The following is a 19,366-nucleotide window of genomic DNA, read 5'->3' on the forward strand; positions in this document are numbered from 1 at the left end:
ATCCATAGGCAAGAACCAAAGCTTGTGGTTTTTATTTTTCACCTGAAACAAGAAAATTGATTAGCATGGTTTTGATCAGGAAAGAAAAGCAGTAGGGCTGCACAGTCATTCAAAGAGGATCTGAAACTCTGGTGTCATGTTGTAAAGTTCAGATGGGGTTCATCCTGCTTCCAGCGCCAGGTGGAGGCTGGGGCGGGGAGGGGCCCTGCCAGTAGCCCATGGCCCTGCGTCCCTGTCACTGGTCCTGGGCCGGCCAGGGACTAGGTTCCCTGCTGTGGTGAGGCCCCTGGTGAGACAGGCCCTGCAGCTGCAGCGGAGACCCCACAGGCTCCCATCTAGTTTTGTCTGTCACTCCCTTTCTCGCTGCTGTTCCCCATGTCTGGCCTGAGTCTCAGCGACAGTGACCATCTGTCAGATCCCCCGGATGGTCTCAAGTCATCAGCCAGGGGGTGCTCACAGGCATGACTTAGAAAATGCTGCTTCCACCACACCCTAAACACACTGCCTTCTGCAGATGGGAGATTTGCTGAACAATTTTTTTCTTTTTTTGAGAACTAGAAGTTTTTTTCATCCAGGATTAGGGTATTTTTAAAAATTTATTAAAGAATCATTAACAGTGTTTCCTCATTGGTTTACATATTCCAAATTCGCTTTCAGAAATATAGTTTGTTTATCAGCTCTCACTCCATGGAGATGTCATGTGGGCAGTCTTCCTCCCCCTGCCCCCATCACTGACATATGGGCTCTCGCTTCGTGCAGGAAGTGCTGAGAGGAGGCCAGGCCCTCGTGGGCAGTTTGGGGATGCAAGTCTCATGGAGCCCAGGCCTCGACTGTCTGTGTCCCTTTGTCCAGATGTCCACTGGGGCCTGCAGAGTTAGCCAATTTCTAGAAATTCCTGTGTCTGCCATCGTGGCTGCCATGTCTTCCTGCCCTGATTTCTGGCCTTTTAACTATTAAGAAGGGAAGTAGTGGTTAAAGGAGTGGAGTCCAGTGCCCAGCTGCCTGCTTGCCCATCAAAGATCTGCCCGAATTAGCTTTCTGGTCTCAAGGATTGTCTTGGCCTCCCTGTGCCTCAGTTTCCAGGCTCTAGCATGAGGGCGGTATTCATCCCTAGGGTTGTTAGGAGGGTTTAGAGGTAAGTCTGGAAAGCACTGGAAATGTGTCATTTTGTTTTGGAGTGAAACTCCCTTAACTTGCTAGGTGTCTCCTACCTCTTTTCTGTGATCTCTGTTAAAGCAGTTCAGGAGGCTGCCTGTTGATTCTGCTTGGATGGAGTTTCCCCAGGAGGCTGTGAGCCCCAGGGGGTGGGAACCACAGCATGTTTACTGTTGATTTTTTAATACCTTGCACAAGGACTCAATATAGGCTCGTCCTTTCAACAAATACAAAGGGAATACCTTCTGTTCCTGTGCCAGTGTTCCTGCCATGCAGGAGACATCAGTGAACCCCCAGACCCAGGTTCCCATCCCCAGGGCTTTACATTCTAGTGGGAATGGGAATCAGAAGGTATGGAGTGTCAGGTTGGTTCTTTTTTTTTTTTCCCCCCCCCTTTGGGCACATGTCTATTCGCTTTCCAGTATTATAAAGTCTGGCTGTCCTAAGGTTGGGAAGGGGACATGCTCTGCTCCTTGGTGTAGATGTGCCGGGCAGATCTCCTAGATCTGAGAAAAGCTGGGCAGTGAGGACCTTTGAGAAAGAGGCACAAAACTGTCTCCAGGACTGAGATGTTTGGTGAGATGTTTGAGGGTAGAAATGCATTCTGCTTTGAATTTGTTGATTTTTCTTTAAAATAGAAAGCATCCCTGAGGGCCTGTTCTCATCCTTAATGAGTCATCAGAATACACATTTTTGGCATTCCTTCCTGTAAAAAGCAGGGGTTTTTTTGCCATAAACAGCCATATCCCAGCAATAATATTTTGGGAAGCTAATCATGATGCGTGGGGTCTGCTAAATCAGTGTTTCTTAGTGCTGGCCATTCTGCCTTAGAGGTTTACTTGCAGGATTAAAAAAAAGAACAGAGTCAAAACAAAAAGCCATCCTACACCAATAAGGGATAATTTTTGAAGACTCTGGTCTTGAGTTTAAATTGCGGAACATTTATTTTGACTCTTCTGGCTGATGTGCTGATGTTTGGAAGGATCCCCGCTCAACTGGGTCTGGTTCTGGGCCCAGGCTGTTTCTTCGCAGTTCTGCTGGCACTCTAGCACGTGACTCAACTGCCCCCACACTCTGATAGCAGGTCTCAGCAGGACCGTCCCCTCTTGCCGCACAGATTTGGCCTTTAAAGGCCCTGAGCCCCTCAGTGTAAAGGCAGTCAATGGTTTTCAGCTAGAACCAGGGGCAGCTTTGACCCTTGGGAGCATATTTGACTATGTCTGAGGACAGTGCAGGCTGTCACACCTGAGGGAGGGGATACTGCTGACTACTGTCCGGTAGAGAGAGGCCCAAGACATGTGAAAAGACCGAGCTCTCCCCACAACTCAGCATGATCTGGCCTCCAACATCAGTAAACTCTGGTTTGGGAACCAGTTCCACTGACACCCAGAAGCTGACAAGTTAAGCCACGGGACGCCACTCCTGCCGGCTTGCAGGCTTCCCGGGGAAGAGGCTGCGCTGTCGTGGCACCACCAACCCTCTAACGTCTGTCTCCCCAGATTGAGCGGCGCCTGGATACAGTGCGGTCAATGTGCCACCAGTCCCACAAACGCCTGATCGCCTGCTTCCAGGGCCAGCATGGCACGGATGCCGAGCGCAGACACGTGAGTGTGGGGCATTGCTGGGGAGGGGGGAGCTTTCACCCGGCCAGCTGGCTTTTCCCAAGAAGCAGCAGCAGAGTTGCCTACAGGTTAGTGCCTTGTATCTCTGTTCACACCCACGACACCGGCCTGACCAGAACATTCCTCTGTGCTTAGCACACCACGGAGCTGGAAGCTCTGCTCACATTGACTTTTCTCCAGGTTCTCTTAAAGCCATTTGTCACTGATAAGAGGAATGGACACATCGATTAGGAATCCTTTGGCAAAAGCTGAAAACTCTGTCTTAAATTGACGTAGAAAGTAGAAGCAATTTATTGATTTTCTAACTGAAAAGTCTAGAAATTGGCATAGAGTAAAGTAAGACTTGGTCTGGCATTTCAGTGATGTAACCAAGAATCCAGTTCCTGCCCTTCCCTCTCCTCTGTCATCTTCACTGTTTGCTTTCTCCTTAATGGTTACCCTTCTGGGTAGCAGCTTGGCTTCCGGCAGCTTCCCGGGCTGCGTGTCTCTTTGTGTGTGTCCAGCAGGAATAAAGAGCACACTTCCAGTAGGTTTCTTAATGGAATGGGAAAATATCTTTTCCCAAGCCCTTGGCAAGAAGAAATCTCTTTCCACCTCACTGATCTGTATCGCGTCACATTCTCATCCCACCCTTGTTACCATGGGCAGAGGTAAGGATCCGGCGAGGAGGTGGGCTGTGCTGACATGCTTAAGCTAATACAGGTGCAGCCTCAGGGCACAAGTGTGGGCCTACCTCCAGTTCATAGGCTCTGTCAAGACCAATAGATCCTAAGGAAAACCAGGATACTGTTCTAGAGAGGAAGTAGGATGGACACAGGGACTGTCTACTCTGCATTTATTCAGAGCACCCCGTAGACTACCAGTAGAGCAGCAGTTCTCTCTCCCGAGGCAGTACTGGCCTTGGTTTATAGGTTCCCAGCTTGTCAGCACACACTTGCCCTTCGAAGCCCGTGTAATATTGAGGTGATAGCTTCAGTGGCACACAAGGAAGCTATGACTTGCCGTATTGTTTTGTTTGTCACCAGATGTCTCAAAAGGAAGACGTGGCATGCAGGTGATGGGTGCCCCCTCTCCTGTATACTTCCTATAGGCATGGACGGGGCATCTTGACCGCAGGGTTACTCCCTCTCTTGCACCATACTTAAGATTCCACAGTTGAGTGTATCAGAGAGTGGAAGTTTACATACACCTACGGTTCCAAGAAGGTGCTCTGGGCCCGTCCATCAGAACCGGACCATCCACTGGGCCTGCCCCTGCTGCTGCTGCTGATACTCATGCCCCGGTTTCTCCTCTGCCTGCCTTTTACGTATTGTTTTCTAAGGTTCTGTCCTTCTCCTCTTTAGCCTTGCATCCACATTCCTGGGCCAGTTCTCTATCCTTGAGGCTTCTAACTGGCATGTTTATGACAGAGACTTACGAACCATTTTCAACCAGGCAAAAACTTCCTCCCCTATCCGTCATTTTAGCATGCATAACCAGTTCTTCCTTCTGGGTTGACTCTTGAATTCCACCCGATTATGCAAGATAGAAACTGTGGGGTTAAGCCTTTCATCCTCATCCTCTCATAGCTATTTGATTAGCTAGCCCCATGTTTTTCTCTGAATCCCTCACTCCATCTGTTCCACCTTTGCCTTGATGCAAGACCTGATTACCTCTCACCTGGGGTGTTTCTGTTACCTCCTGAGCTGCCTTTCCTGTCTCCATTTCTCTCTCTTTTCCAGTCTGTCTTCAACCTAGCCACCAGACTTGGTTTCCTGAATACAAATTAATTCTTATAGGCTCTTGCCTAAAAAAAAAAAAAAAAAATCTTAAGTGGTTTTCAACAAGGACCTGAATTACACTCCTAGGGATATCAGGAAATGTGGGAGACATTGTTGGTTGCCCAAAAGACTGGGGGACAATATTGGAGGGTGGGCACCAAGATGCTAAACTTTCTGCTGTGCCTGGAAGAGAGAGCCCCACAGAAAGTATCCCCTAATGCCCATGCCACCTCTTTTGAGGGATACTGGCTGGTTCCCATTGCCTGGGTTGAAGTCCAAGCTCTCCAGCATGACTGAAGCCCTCCATAATCTGATAGCATTGATGATGAAAGCATCATCAATCTCCTTGTCACCCCCTGCTCCCAATGTCCCTCACTCACTTATGTGTTGTTCCTTTTGTCTGCTGAGGCCCAGCCCAGATATCATGTATATTCATTTAAAACAAATAAATTTTAAAAAGTTTATGAAAAACCTATGTACTAGTGTTGGAGACACAAAATGAGTGAGATAGGGTCTCTGCCTTAAAGGTGCTCGTGTAGATGAGCACAAGTAGATATTAGAAAGCAGCAAAACATGCACAGGGTATTATGGGAGGACCAAGAATGGGCACCAAGGAGAGGGGTATCAGGTGAAACTTCTGGAGGAGGTGGTAACCCAGCTATAAAGGAGGGAAAAGATTGGCAGGTGATGGGTATGTTCCAGGCAGAGACCTGGCCCTTATTTCTAAAACCTGATGCCTTAACCTTCTTTTCCAACTTCAAACATGAGTGTCAAAGACGAAGCTCTGAGCATGCCTACACTCTGCATGTGGGAAGAGCAGTCGCCATGGAAACAATAAGAGTTGGATGATCACAAGAGGGTCTGTAATATGGAGAAAATCACATAGTCTCTAGGACTGTAGAACCTAGAGGGGGAGCCTCCCAAAGGGCCCACTGTGCAAAGAGGCGAGAAGCGAAGGGAGGAGAGATGGAGCAGGGTGGCCTTCCCTGCCCAAGCCATCAGCATGGCAGAGCCTACATTATGGGTCATATTAGACCTGCTGTTACTTTTTTTTTTGTGCATGGATTATATAAATGATGGCTTTTTAAACAAAGCCCTGGTGATACATCAGCCCTTTCTGTGGAGTTGGAGGTAGGTAAACAATGTCTTCATTAATGGACACATGTGTTGAGCAGGAGAATGTCCTTCCTTGTGGCATTAGGACACAGAGCTGTTGTGACTTGGGCTGGGAAACCACAGGCTATTAACTGTGGGACCTGAATCACACTTGTCAACAGACTCCTTTTTTCCTGATTGTTTTTCTTCCATCAATTCATTGAACTCTCCAGAGTTGCACAAAGCATATATCTCCAGATGATTGCATTTATCCTACATTTAAGTTCCCTTAGAAAAGCAGCATAACTAAAATGTGCAAATTATCCTCCGTGATGAGTGACGCGCACTGCCCATTTTCTGCTTTCTTTCTAGTCTAGAAGTGTGGAAGCCTGGAATGATTTCCAGGGGCCAGGGAGGAAGTGCTGTCTGTTAATTATTTATTTGTAAATAACTTGGGGGTGGAAGAGATAGGCAAATACATTTATAGCTATTTATATTATTAATTTTTAAATTTCAGTTTACTGTTTTGAATATGCTATACATTGACGTGGCCAAAATCCAAAATATACAGAAGAGCAGACAGTGAAGTCTCTCTCAGTCCTCTTCCCTGGAGACCCTGGTTCCCTCTCCAGAACCTCCAGTGTAGGCAGTTTCTTGAATACCGTCCACGAATATTCTCTACATACAAGCAAATACATGTATAAGTATCAGATGGAGCCCTTTGAAAGCAAGAAAGACAGCTGATGGGCCAGAAGTCAAGGCTGTAGCAGAGGGAGAGGTGTCTTTGGCATGGGTGCCCTTTCTACTGGGGTGCCGCGGCATGGAAAACAATTTTTATTAGCATTATGGTATTAAATCCAGCTCCCTTGTTACTTTCCAGGCCTCTTCTACCCACATTCTCAGATAAGCCATCAACCAGTGACAAAGAGACACTGAACTGGGGCTCAGGCCTCAACCTGGGGCTGGCTCTGTCGTCCAGTTACTAATGTCGTCCAGTTACTAATGTCGTCCAGTTACTAATTACTAATTAGCATCACTGATGCTAATCAGAAGATCCTGTGGTCATTCCCAGCTGGATAGCAAGTCTCTGATAGGAAAATGGGTGACTTCGTGGTTAAAAACTTTAGGGACACTACTTTTGACATTCAACAAGATCTTTTTAGATATTTAACTACAGCTTTCTTTAGCTGATTACAGCCAAACTAAGAGCTGATAGAAGAATGAGTAGTCTATCAAGTTCTGTAAATTCATCAATTTTTTTTCATTTATTTGTCATGATAATCAGACAGCAAGATCTGTGTCTTACGTCCCCAGTGCCTGGGACAAAGCGTATACAGTGGACTCACTCATAATTATAGTAACAACAATAACAGCAACTAACATTTACTGAGGACTTGACTTTGAGAGTCTGCTGTAGTTGGCAGCCCTAGAACACACACTCTCCTTCCCCCAGTGTCCAGGAGTGAGGAATCTGACACAGAGACCCAGTCACACGCCCCACACCTTCGAGGCCAGATCCTGAACCCACATGGTCCGCCTCTTCCCATGCAGTTTGCTGAGAGGAGAAAATGTTGAGTGATGCTCTGAATCAAGTATTTAACAGTGGGTGTCCATAATAATGAAAACACACTGTTTTCCACCTTTCAGAAAAAACTCCCCCTGACAGCTCTGGCTCAGAATGTGCAAGAAGCATCGACCCAGCTGGAAGACTCTCTTCTGGGGTAAGAGCCACCCCTCTCAGAAAGAGCCAGGTGCCTGCAGGCCCGGAGGGGTGGATGGCTGGGTGAGGAGGTGGCCACGTGTGATCAGAGGGACCGTGAGCACGATGGGGTGGCTCATCCGACAGGAGAGCAGCTCAGGCTGGGGGCTGGAAGACCTCCCCTTCAGGGGACACCAGGATGGAGGCTACAGAGGGCTGCCAAAAGCAATTGACAGGCTCCGTATTTACCGCCCTAGGCTTGGGTATGAAGAGCTGTGTCCCTAACCTGTTCCAGGTGTCAGCTCAGATTTATGAGCTCTGACTAAGCCCCTCCAGCCCTTACAAGTCTCTGCCCTTGTGGGAGGCCACCAGAGTGTCAGAACAGTGTATTTTCTGAATCATTTGGATTTTTTTCCCCCACAGTGGGCATGTATTATAACTTAAGATCTAATGACAAAGCTGTTTTTTGTTGTGTGAGGGAAGATTTACCCTTCTTTCCTGCGCCCTTCAACGCTGTGTGCTCTCTCCTGCTGTCCGTGGGCCCGCATGCCCCTGGGCACAGCCCGTGGCCTCTCTGCCCGTCCCCTGGGTCTCCCACATGGTGTGTCCTCCTGTTCTCCCTGGTTCTTAGAAGGATAACAGTTTCCTCTTCTTCACTCTTCCCCCTTCCATATTTGGAAGAGGAGGGTAGCATGGATGTGTTTCCTGTTCCGTCTTCCTCGTACTGGTGCCCTTATCACCACACTTGCGGGCACTGAGCTTGCACGTGCTGCCACTCTTCTAAGTGTTTTCCAAGTAGCACCTTATCGAATCCTCAGAACAACACAGGAGGGGTAATAGTCACACCCCACTTTACAGATGAGGAAGTTGACAGAGAGGCTAAGTAAATTGCCCAAGACCACATGGCTGGTAAACAGCAAAGCCTTTTTGCAAGCTCACGATCACTGGCACCAGAAATCATGTTTATAACTACAGATCTCACAGCCACCCGGGCCAGCACCACACATGTCTCATCCCAGCCCCATGGAGAGGGAGAGGGGAGGAAGGGAGAGTGAGGACGAGGAGGAGGGCAGAGATGTGCAGTGGCCGCATTTGCTTGTGTCCTTTATGTGACCTGTCCACATGCTCACAGGAAAGCAAAAGGAAACGTGCTTTTCATGACACGTGGCCTTCACAATGGCCTGCTACTCTCTGTCCAGTGGAAACCAGCCCTGTCCGAATGTGGGAGGAAACCTTGCCCAGGCCAGACTCGCTCACAGACAAAACACACAGCGAACTTGACTTAAGAGCTTTGAGGGTGCTTGTGAGACTTGGTTTCCACCTGCCCTGAGAAGCCCCTTGAGTGATCTGTGCTCGCATGAGCCCGCACACAAGTGCTAGGTGGACCTGAGACCATCTTTCTCCTCTTAGAGCACAAGGCTGTGGGCTCAGGTTCTGGGTGTTGCCCCAAGCACCCTGGTGTGCTCCCCTTGCACTGGGCAGAGCTGGCTCAGTGTGGTGTTGAGCGCCTGGGGTCAGGAACACGTGCTTCTAGTAGGTCATCTTGTCTTTAAAGGAAGATGCTGGAGACATGTGGGGACGCTGAGAATCAGCTGGCCCTGGAGCTCTCGCAGCACGAAGTCTTTATTGAGAAGGAGATCGTGGACCCACTGTGCACCATCGCTGAGGTGGGTGCTTTCCCGGGGCAGCAGGGAAGAGCCACGACGCGCAGATTGGACCAGGAATTGTTCACTTGTGTCCAAAATTTGAACAATAATAGTGGCTTTGATAGTGTCTTCTTTTTGGGAATAAGGGAAGGAAATTGAGGGCATAAAATCTTTTGCCTAAGGGAAAAAAAATGTAAATAAATGTCACACCTTCAAGCATTAAGTTCAAAACCTCAGAGCTGGTCCCATCTGGTATGTGTATGTCCCTCTTTCTAGGTGGAAATTCCCAACATCCAAAAACAGAGGAAACAGCTTGCTAAATTGGTGCTAGACTGGGATTCGGTCAGAACCAGGTAAGGTGGAGCTGTAAAATTAACCAGTAACTAACTAGTATTATGCCACATCCCCGGCAACCATCCCTACCTGCATCGCTGATGAGGATGAGAATTGTCAGAGGGTCACGCCCTTGACCCGGAGAGCCAGCCAGCCAGACACCAGTTTTTAGGCCTCATTCTCCCAAACATGGCAGTGGGGCTGTAAGAACATCTGTTCACTGTGAACCAACAGTGAAAGCAAATAGGAAAAAGACAAGTGAGTGTTTTAAAGGCAGATCTTTCCAGGAGCCTTGCTGTTGGCAGAGTGCAGTGTAGGTATAGATGTGTGATCTCAGCCATTCCCCAAGCCCTTTGTGTCAAAGACCCCATGCGGTTGTGACTACCCTCCGCCATCAAGAAATGCTTTCAAAAGGGATGAGCTCCAACAGCAAAGGAAGCATCCCGGAGGACTGCATCTTGTGGTTGTCATCAGAGAGCCAGTCTGTAGAGCTCCTTGGCAGGACCCCAGCCTTCCCTCCACCCTCAAGGGCATTTGTATCAGTGACCTAAAGTGGCTTTCTCCTTGGTTGTATGAGAGTTGGGAATAGGGAGGCAGTCGGCATTGGCTAGCCCTTTCTTCTACTTGGTCACAAGGGCTGACAGACTTTGTCTGTTAAGGGCCAGTTTGTCAGTATGTTCATCTCTGCAACCCACTGCAACCATTCAACTCAGCTGTGCTGGCAGGAAAGCCGCAGAAACTGCATAATGAATGGACATGCCTGTGTGCCAATAAAACTTTATTTACAAAGACAGGCAGCTTTGTTGATCCCTGCTTTGTTAGCTCTTTTAATCCTCATTGTAGTTCTGTGAAGTAGATATGAGTATGTGTTTGTCAAATACAGGGAGATGCAGCTATCATTTACTGACTACCTTGCAGATTTAGAAAATCTATGAAAATCCTGCATTTCCTTGTTTTCAAGAGGCCATTGATGCAGCACTGATTTCTGGGGTAAAAAAGAAACACCACTCCATCAAATATACAAACCAATTATTAAGACGTGTTCTGATTTAAGTAATGTTGAGCTGATAGGAGGGACATCTAGCAATAAATGTATGGCGAGGTGATGGTTACCACCACTTATTGGCACATGTCACGCATCCAGCTACATACAAGTTGGGTCAGCTCATCGGATTTGCTCAGCAAACCCTAGTCACGAAACAAGCTCATGCTTGATTTCAACAGATAGCATTTGGGTGCTCACTGTGCACAAGTGCTGGATACCAAATGCAGCAGCCCTTGAGTGAGAACTGGAGGGGGCACAGGGCTCAGGAGGTGATGTAACATCCCTCACTTTTGAGAGGAGACTTGCTTTACAGATAAGAGAGGAAACTCTATAAAGTGGCCACAGGACTTGCTTCATGCCTTAGAGAGAGCAAATGGCAGGGTATGATTCTGACTACAGAGTCTAACGTCTCCTGATTACATGTACCCTGTGATTAGCTCTTCTGAGCAAGGACCAAGGCCAGGGAGTAGAGGCCACCTTGAGGTTTGGTTTTTGCTCAGCGCAAGGAAGAGTGTTCTAATGGCTACTTAAGCAAGGCCACGCATGCTGGCGGATAGTGAGCCTGCCTGCCTGGGGTTTTATATCTGCAGTGCCTGCACCCCTGGAGGTTTCTGCGTTGCAACTCCATCCTGCATTACTGGTCTCATTCACTTCAATACTCAAAGTAGGCACTGGAGAAACTGAGACAGTTGACTGTTTCTTTACTTTTACTTATTCCTGTGACTTTTCCCTGGAGGAAAATGGTAATTGCTAACATTAAGTAGGAGTCCCTTATCTGTCAGACATTATATGCACACGTGCTGCAGGCCACACACACACACACCTCTCTCACTCACTCACTCACTCACTCACTCACTCACTCACTCACTCACTCTACTCTTATGACAGTTCTGCAAGGCAAGCAGGTGTTACCTTAGTTTTCCAGGTGGGCCAGCTGAGGTGCAGAGAAGTTATTGCACAAGGTCCCACTGCTAGTGAAGGCAGAGCCCATCTTCACACTTGAGCATGTCAGACTCCAAAGTCACATTCTGTCTGCTACACAGCATCGCCAGTATTGCCTTGGCGGGCATGCTGAAGCTGTTCTGCAAGAGCGCCTTGCTACAGGACATGGATCAGGGCAGATAGAGCATTGGGGGCAATGCAGCAGTCAGGGAGCTTGCAAAGTTGCTGCCCAGGGCTTTCATGCTGCATCTCTATGATACCCATGTTTAAAGCTACAGTGTTGTAACTACACAATGGCAGACATGCCTTATTCAGGTAGGTCAAAGAACACATGGAAACAGAAAATGTTTTAGAGTAGTACCCCAGGGATTCCCTCTGTGATTGCTACAGTATGATCCCCCACACCCATCCTTTGACTCACTCAAAAGGGAATGTAAATATTCCTCATTATGTTTCAGATTTGCTGTAGATATTGTCTTTAGAATATTGGTTCTTACAAGTGTTTTTACTGCTTAATGCACATATATAACTATTGATTGCTACCTGCATGGCTGCAGCTCTGACTTTTTCTTGCTGGTAGTAATTACAGGTCAGGAAGGAAGCAGGAAGGGTCATAAGGGGTCCTCAGGGTCAGGGACTAACTCCGAGGCACAGGATTTGATTTTATTCTAGATCAAAGCAGGGAAGCAAGGGATGGCTCTTAACAAGGATTCCATGATCAGACACTACAGGAAGGGGATTTCATGGATTGATTTTAGCAGTGGAGAGCATGTGAGACAAGATGTGGTTGATTGTGCTCAGCAGATAGGTGCTCCCAGCACTATGAGAGTCCTGAGTGGCGGCAACTAATGCCTCTTGTGTCCTTCCTTCCTCAGAGGAAAAACTCGCAGGAAGCAGGTGTCTGAAGTCATACCCACCCAGGTAGAGTCCACCTGGGGAAAGGAGTCCATCTCCTCTAGGTCCAGGACTCCTCAAGGTTGACTATGCACAGCTGGTTCTCAGATACTGGCCCTCCCCCGTGTTTTGCAGGTGGAACCAGGCCCACAAATCTTCAGGAACCAACTTTCAGGGGCTCCCATCAAAAATAGATACACTAAAGGAAGAGATGGATGAAGCTGGAAATAAAGTAGAACAGTGCAAGGTACAAGAGTTCCCTAATAGATGTGTATTTGCATTGATAGCTTGGTTTTGCAAATGATGACTGTAAAGTCAAATTTTGTAAATTATTTATAATGGTCTACATAATTCCTATCACTGTACAAGATTTGATTTGACAGCGGGTCAAATGACACTAAAGGTGGGTTTTATTTTTTTTCTAAGACTACATTAGCTTATAACCAGAATGAAACATTTAAAAAAAATTCAAGTATAATAGATTTTAAAACATGGCAAAAATGCCTGAGTGCCCCAGGGTATCCCAGGCTTCCACTCAGGCTCTGCTTCCCTGCCCCCCCCCCACACCCCCACTTTTCTCTCTTAGAGTAAGGTGTGGTGGACTCCAGGAATTTACTTACTTGCTTTCCCAGTTATTCTGAAAGCATGTTTGTTACTCCTAACTAGCATTTCCAGATTTTTTTCATAAGTGAGAGGGACTTCATGTTCGTTTCTGTCCTTTCATGTCAAAAACAGAAGGTGGTCTGCGTATCTTTACATATCTATAATTGCCTGATCTGTCACTTTTTAAAAAACCTTTTCTATAAGTACTTCATTGATACCAGTTCACATAGCAAAAGTATAAAGCACCATGCAGTAAAGTCCACACTTATCCTCCTCCTGCTTAATTCCCACTGTCCCAACAGGTAACCACTGCTACTGATTTTGTGTTTTTGCTTTCAAGGTATTTTTATACAAACAGGGCAATGAAAATATAACTTATTTCATACTCCCTTTTTGACCCAGATGGTAGCATGTCAAGTGGTGCTCTGTTCTTAAAAAGATGTATTGCCAATATACCTTGGCAGTCTTCCCATGTGAATCCATAATGAACTTGCATATTCGTTTTGTTGGCCCAGAATATGATTTTACCAGTGAATTGATGGACATTTAATCTGTCACCATCACATTTTGCTCTAAAAGCTCATGGAGATGTAATTCTCAGGGGCCATGTTCTTAGACATATCTTCTCTTCCACACACCCAGGATCAGCTTGCAGCAGACATGTACAACTTCATGGCCAAAGAAGGGGAGTATGGCAAATTCTTTGTGACGGTAAGTTCTTTGACTTGACAACATGTCAAAGCATTGTAAAAATTGAGACATTTTAGCTTTTTTGGCAAAGATTTCATTTTTTGGTTTTGCTCAGCCATTGTGTGTGTGTCCATCTGATGCTAACGTTACTTTTGTTTTTGAATGTGGGTCTGTTCTCAGTTATTAGAAGCCCAAGCAGATTACCATAGAAAAGCATTAGCAGTCTTAGAAAAGGCCCTTCCCGAAATGCGAGCCCATCAAGGTAATGTAACCTGTGTGCCGGCTGGTGCCTCTTCTCGCCTCTGCCACTCTGCCTCTGTTCTTCGCCCTGACCCCTTTGCATGCCTCTCTGCTTAGGAGGGTACTACTTCTCAGCATAATTTCATCTTTCCTTGCTGCATTCTTTAGTTCCTTCCAAACCCAAATTAACATACTAATGCGATGTTTTAATTTCTTCTGAAATCTTCAGATATCTTTGGGGGAGTAGCTCTGTTTTTTCTCTCTTCTAAATAGGCTTGAAAAATCCTAGCCTCTAATTATCTTTTTCTAAAATAAGCCACAGGGCTTATTCTCCCCTTGTGCCTCCAAGAACAGCCGTTTTAGGGAAGATATTTTGGACTTTCCAAAAGGAATTGAGAAGCAAGTACTTGATACCCCATCATCAGGCATTTATTTGTTGTGATCGATAGTCAGACTGTGACCACTTCTTCCAGATCTCCCCTCTCTATTCCAGCACATTGCTGATATTACCCACACTTTACCAGTGGGCTGAATTTTCCTCTGATGTCTAGTCTTAATGGAATATTGAAACATTTGATTCTAATTCTCTGATTTATCATCAGAGAGCAGTAAACTTTGTGGGGGCTGAAACCCCTCTGTCGTCTTTGGCTCTGTTATTTGGCTTGTACCGTAGACCTGCTTTTGGAGTTTGGGTCCCCCTGCAGAACCATTGTCTTGCGCTGAAAGAAAACCCAGCCAGGTGCTGAGTGTGATAACCCCGAGGTGGTGAGAGAGCAAGAGCAAGGGGGTATGTGTGCTGTGGACGTGCACACTGCCCCCTTGGGAATGCCACTTTCTCCGCTGAATTTTAGGAAAGCCCAGTAGGTTCTGGCTTGGTGCCTGAGTTTTTGGAGTATGGAATTAGAAAGTTCTCTCTTGTTTGATCACCTGCCAGGTCTTCAGCAACCTCAAGTGCAGTGTCCGATTTGCTGGCCCATTCTTTCTAGGACGAGCTGCCCACCTGCCCTCGTGATCTAGTTTCCTGGTTGATGGCGGGCGGGGTCACGACACAAAGGTTCAGCCTTGACAGGGCAGGCTCTTGCTGGGGTGTTCAGAGCACCGAGAGCTGGGGTGTTCAGAGCACCGAGAGCTGGCATTTAGTGGATGCCTGCTATGCGCCGCATAGGACGAGCTCCTGCCCATCGGCATCTTGGCCTGAAGTCTGGCTGGGAAGGACTGCCTCACGGGCACGCGAGGAGAAAAGAGGCTTTCTTGTGCTGTCCTCTTTGCTTTGTCCTTCCAATTCTGGTTTTTTCTCCAAGGCTGCTTTTTCTAGAGACTCATGTCAGAAAGTCATGGGACGCAGCCAGGGAGGTAAATGGACTCTATCATTCTTTCTCTGTGAGCTGCTGCCGGCACCGAGCCTTGGAACCTGTCCCTTCCACTTCTGCCTGTCCTCGTGTCTACCTCCACCCCGTCTTCCTTTTCTCCTTATCTCTGTTAGACTCAGCAGCGTGTCTGTACCGTAACAGCGGCAGCCCAGCGTGACCCGCTGCCCCCGCGACCTGGCCCACCCTGACCGCACACTCGGTGTCTGGTCCTCCTCGGCACAGCCCCCACTGGCTGCTTCCTCTGTCACTTTTCTGGCAGATCCTGTGAATGTCTCTTTCCTCAGGTGGCCTCCACTTTTTCATCACTTTCCACTCAACACTTTGAAGTCTGCGTTCTCCTTCCAGTGGCTCTGCTGTTAGAAAGAAGCACCGCCATCCTCGGGCCCTCGTCCTGTCAGCCCACCGGCTCATCTGTGGGAAATCCCCACATTCTGCTTGATCGTGGCCTTTGATGTAGGGCTCTGTTTTCCACCTGCGCCCCTACCCCTGGAGTCAGCCTTCTCCGAGGCCCAGTCCTGGCTCCTCTCTCTTCCTCCCCCCGGCACCCCCTGTCCCCTGAAAGGCCTCATGTTGACCCCGTCAGTTCTCAGCTGCAGCTTCATCCTCGCGGCCACCTGAACCTCAGGCCCCTTAAGCTCATCGTATCTCACAAATAGATTTCTCTGCCTGCTTGTACTTTTCTCCCTTTCCAGATGCTCCAGGTTGGAGAAACCCTGGCGCCCTCTTTCCTGCCTCCTCGTACTCCGTCACCAGGGTCCCCACACTTCCCGTCCACTGCACCTTCCTCCCCGCCCGGCTCTTGTCCGTGTCCTCGTCACCTCATGCGCGAGCCATGGAATGAAACGTAACTTCCCAGACTCAAGCTCCCTGGGCTCTTCTCAGCCTGCCTTCTGTGTCTGTGTAACCCGCTTCCGTTGTGAGACCCCCCCATGCTCCCCTCATTTGAGGAGCCTTCTCAGATAGCTGAAGCCAGTGAACCCTTGTCTGCTGAGCTGCTCCAGCATTTAAGGTCTACACTGCAAGTCACAAACATACCTCATTAAGAAAGATTTTTTAAAATGACTTGCCATCATTTAAACACCAAACTCTTTCACATAACAGTCCTAATTTCTGGCTTCTCTTGGAAGTTCAGAGCCTGGCTGGCTTCCTGTGTGGCCGTGTGGGTCTGGCACGAGTTGCAGCTGCTGCCTCTCTCAGACCACAGGCCCCTGGCTGACAGCCCCTGTGGTGCTGATCCAGCCCCGGGCACAAAGGCATTTGTGACCCTTGTCTACACCGCCCGTACCATCTCTCTGCCATGACTCAGCGACCATGTCTTGTTAATTACGTGTCACACGCGTGTGCCTTGTATCTCCCTCACAGTTTGAGTGCTCTCATCACCGGGGCGGGGAGTCTCCGAACTTCGTGCCTGCTGCAGTATCTGGCACATAGTAGGGCCGCTGTTTGAGGCCAGCAGCTGGGGTGGGGTTGCCTCAGGAGTTGTCTCGGGGCCCTGATTCTCACATCTACCCACTGCCAGTGTTACACCAAGGTGGGGCACATTCTTTACTGTTTACTAGAAAGTTCCAGCAAGGGTTTGGAGAACACCTGGCTCTCCCCCTGCAGGGCAGAGCATGTGGTGGAGGGGAACGGGTGCCACTGGCGGAACTCCCAAGGGGGATTTCCATGTGCCCCAGGGGAAGGGTCTTGGGCCATTTCTGCCCATGCTGAAAATCCTTGTTTCAGATAAAGGGAATACAGTAGTCAAGGTAAGACCCGCCTCTGAGAAGGGCCAGGTCCTGGATGCCATTTCCACTGCCCAGGGCCCCAGGGTCCGAGACAGGAGGCCTCCCCCAGCCCACTGCCCCTCCTGCCCTGGTCTCCCGCCTCTGCCGCGCTTGCTCTTCTGTTTTCAGCTTGTCACAGTCCTCGGATCTCTGGATTTGTGGCATTTCACTTTTCTTCCTTCCCCTTTGTGCAGACAGCCCTGCATCTGCTCTTACACGTGTGTGTGAGTCAGCGTGTCACACACTCGAGAGACACTGCCTACTTTGAGCCCAAGATTCTAGTAGCAGTGTGGCTAATGGACAGCTGTCTGCTGACAGCCTGGGAAGGGTGTGAGCCCTTCCTGGTGCTGCAGGGAGTAGCCTCCCATGCCGAGGTGGTTTCACCTTTGGTTTTCCCCCTTTGCTCCTGTGTGCCTCCCGGGCAGCGCCAGGTCTCAGCCCCTGCAGGCAGCCTGGCCCACCAGACCCTTCTCCCCCTCATCTAATACATCCACCTTCTAAATTCTTGTTTCTATGTCACTGCTTTATTGTATGGATTTCACTTAGCTGCCTCAAACCTTTTGTGGAATGAAGCAGCGCCCGTGACCTAGAAATGATTGAAGGTACTGCTTTGCTGCCGAAGCTGCTTGGGGGCTGCAAATGTGTGTCCTCTCCTACTCAGAATGTCCTGGGCCTGTTGGGGCATGAGGCTGCATGTGATGGAGATGTGGCACCTCTCACCCGGTCACTGGGCCATCTCCATTCTAGTGTGAGGGTGCTTGGCTTGTGTTTAGAATTTAGGAAATTCTTTTCTTTTTCACATTGAAGGAGGCTGTTTCTTCTTTGAGAGAAAAGCCAATGCTGCTTTGCATGGCTAGAGTAAATTTCTTGTCAGTGAAAACAGGATGCTCAGGTGAATTCCTGGTGTAGCTGGGGCTGTGGAGTGTGAGTGGGCCCAAGCGGGGCGGCAGGCCTGGCAGGGCTTCTGGGCAACCACCCGACGTCTCTGGGTGTCTTCAGGGCTTCGTTCTGCAGGTGACACCCTGGCGCAGGCCTGTCTTCAATGCTCTAGTGAAGGGTGAGGACGAAAGCAAATAGGGCAGATGTTGCTCCTCTTCCCAAAGCCTCAAATTCCAGTGTGCTAAAAAAGAAAAAAAAACAATTCCTTTTGGTGGTTTGGGAGTAAATAGCTTGGTGATGCTGGGTGTCTCACTGGGGGCTTTGCTGCTCTAGATAAGTGGGCAGAAAAGCCAGCCTTCGGGACTCCTTTGGAAGAACACCTGAAGCGCAGCGGGCGTGAGATTGCGCTCCCCATCGAAGCCTGCGTCATGCTGCTCCTGGAGACCGGCATGAAGGAGGAGGTGAGTGCACCTGTCCACACTATGTGTGCTGTGTAGACCCGGCCTTCCCAGCCAGTCACCTGCCTGCACTGTGCGTTCCACCCTTTGGAGGTGCTACTGGTGAGACCAGCATCACAAGACCGTATTCACCTTTTTCTGTGCAGTGCATGCTGACTTTTTTAAGTCCCATTTGATTATTTTGTTTTAAATTGGATTGTAGTTTGTGAAAATGAGTTTAATCAGCTTTAGTTGTTGACTGAATCTCACATTTGTGTAGTACTCAGCAACTTTTAGGAGACACTTACATACTTTATTTCACAGAATGTTTACCCAGAAAACACCCATGAATCAAGCAGAGTGGGATGGTAACTCTGTGTGGCTATGGAAATCACACACTGGGGCTTGGCCAGAATCGAAACATGTCTTTCTATTTTTCTTCTTTAGTACTTTGTATTTTATTTTCTGTATTACATACATACTGAAAAATGTGCATATTTTAAGTGAAGGACTTTCACAAACCGAACCCACCATGTCCTCAGTACCCAGATCAACAACCACCCCCGGAGCCCTCCTGTGTTAACTTCCAGTGTCTGCCCCCAAAATGTAACCCTAAATTTTACTATCTGAGATCAGTGCTCCCCAGTCAGGGCCACTTTTTTTTTTTTCTCCTAAATTATGGTTATTGAGGCGAAGTGGGTTTCCACTGTTGCATGTGCTCCGGGGGTTATAGGCTTCAGCCTCGACAAATGTGTGTTTCACCTGCCAGGGCCACTCTTTGCCCCTCAGGAGACTTTGGCAAGATCTAGAGACATTTCTGTCACAGTTTAGGGAGTGTGTTCTGTCACCTAGCAGGTGGAGACCAGGGATGCTACCAAGTACCCTTCACTACACAGGAAAGCCCCCCTAAAAGGAGTTGTCTAGCCCCAAATGTTGAGAAACCCCGCCTGACTGATTTTGCATAAAACCCCATCTTCTGACTCCAGGCCCAGCGTCCTCACTGTCCTGCCTCTTGGTCGACTCTTCATGTGTTTCTCTCTGCTCCCTAAGTGCCACTTAGGGCAGTGAAAGTGACAAGCAGCCTAGTCTAGCAGTTTTTCTTAAGATTCCAACTAAAAAACAATTCTAAATTTCAAAAATCTATAGCAGTCACCTGTAAAAATATAAAATATTGCTTTTAAATAGGTTTC

The 19,366-nt window shown here is 48.2% G+C and overlaps 1 protein-coding gene across 2 annotated transcripts in view; it reads left to right on the top strand.

The window, feature by feature from the left end:
• ARHGAP17 (Rho GTPase activating protein 17) overlaps positions 1–19,366 on the top strand; it is a 77,815-nt gene that overhangs the window by 31,873 nt on the left and 26,576 nt on the right. For both annotated transcript variants that reach the window (XM_037508074.2, XM_054693789.1), the window contains exons 3-10: positions 2,655–2,759; positions 7,280–7,353; positions 8,887–8,998; positions 9,254–9,330; positions 12,327–12,438; positions 13,437–13,505; positions 13,665–13,746; positions 18,073–18,200. In XM_037508074.2, the coding sequence (XP_037363971.2) occupies positions 2,655–2,759; positions 7,280–7,353; positions 8,887–8,998; positions 9,254–9,330; positions 12,327–12,438; positions 13,437–13,505; positions 13,665–13,746; positions 18,073–18,200 (759 nt within the window). The remainder of the gene's footprint in view (positions 1–2,654; positions 2,760–7,279; positions 7,354–8,886; positions 8,999–9,253; positions 9,331–12,326; positions 12,439–13,436; positions 13,506–13,664; positions 13,747–18,072; positions 18,201–19,366) is intronic.

This window comes from Talpa occidentalis, unplaced genomic scaffold (genome assembly GCF_014898055.3).
Source record: "Talpa occidentalis isolate TD23 unplaced genomic scaffold, MPIMG_talOcc4v2.1 talOcc4.12, whole genome shotgun sequence".
NCBI classification, from domain to species: Eukaryota; Metazoa; Chordata; class Mammalia; order Eulipotyphla; family Talpidae; genus Talpa; species Talpa occidentalis.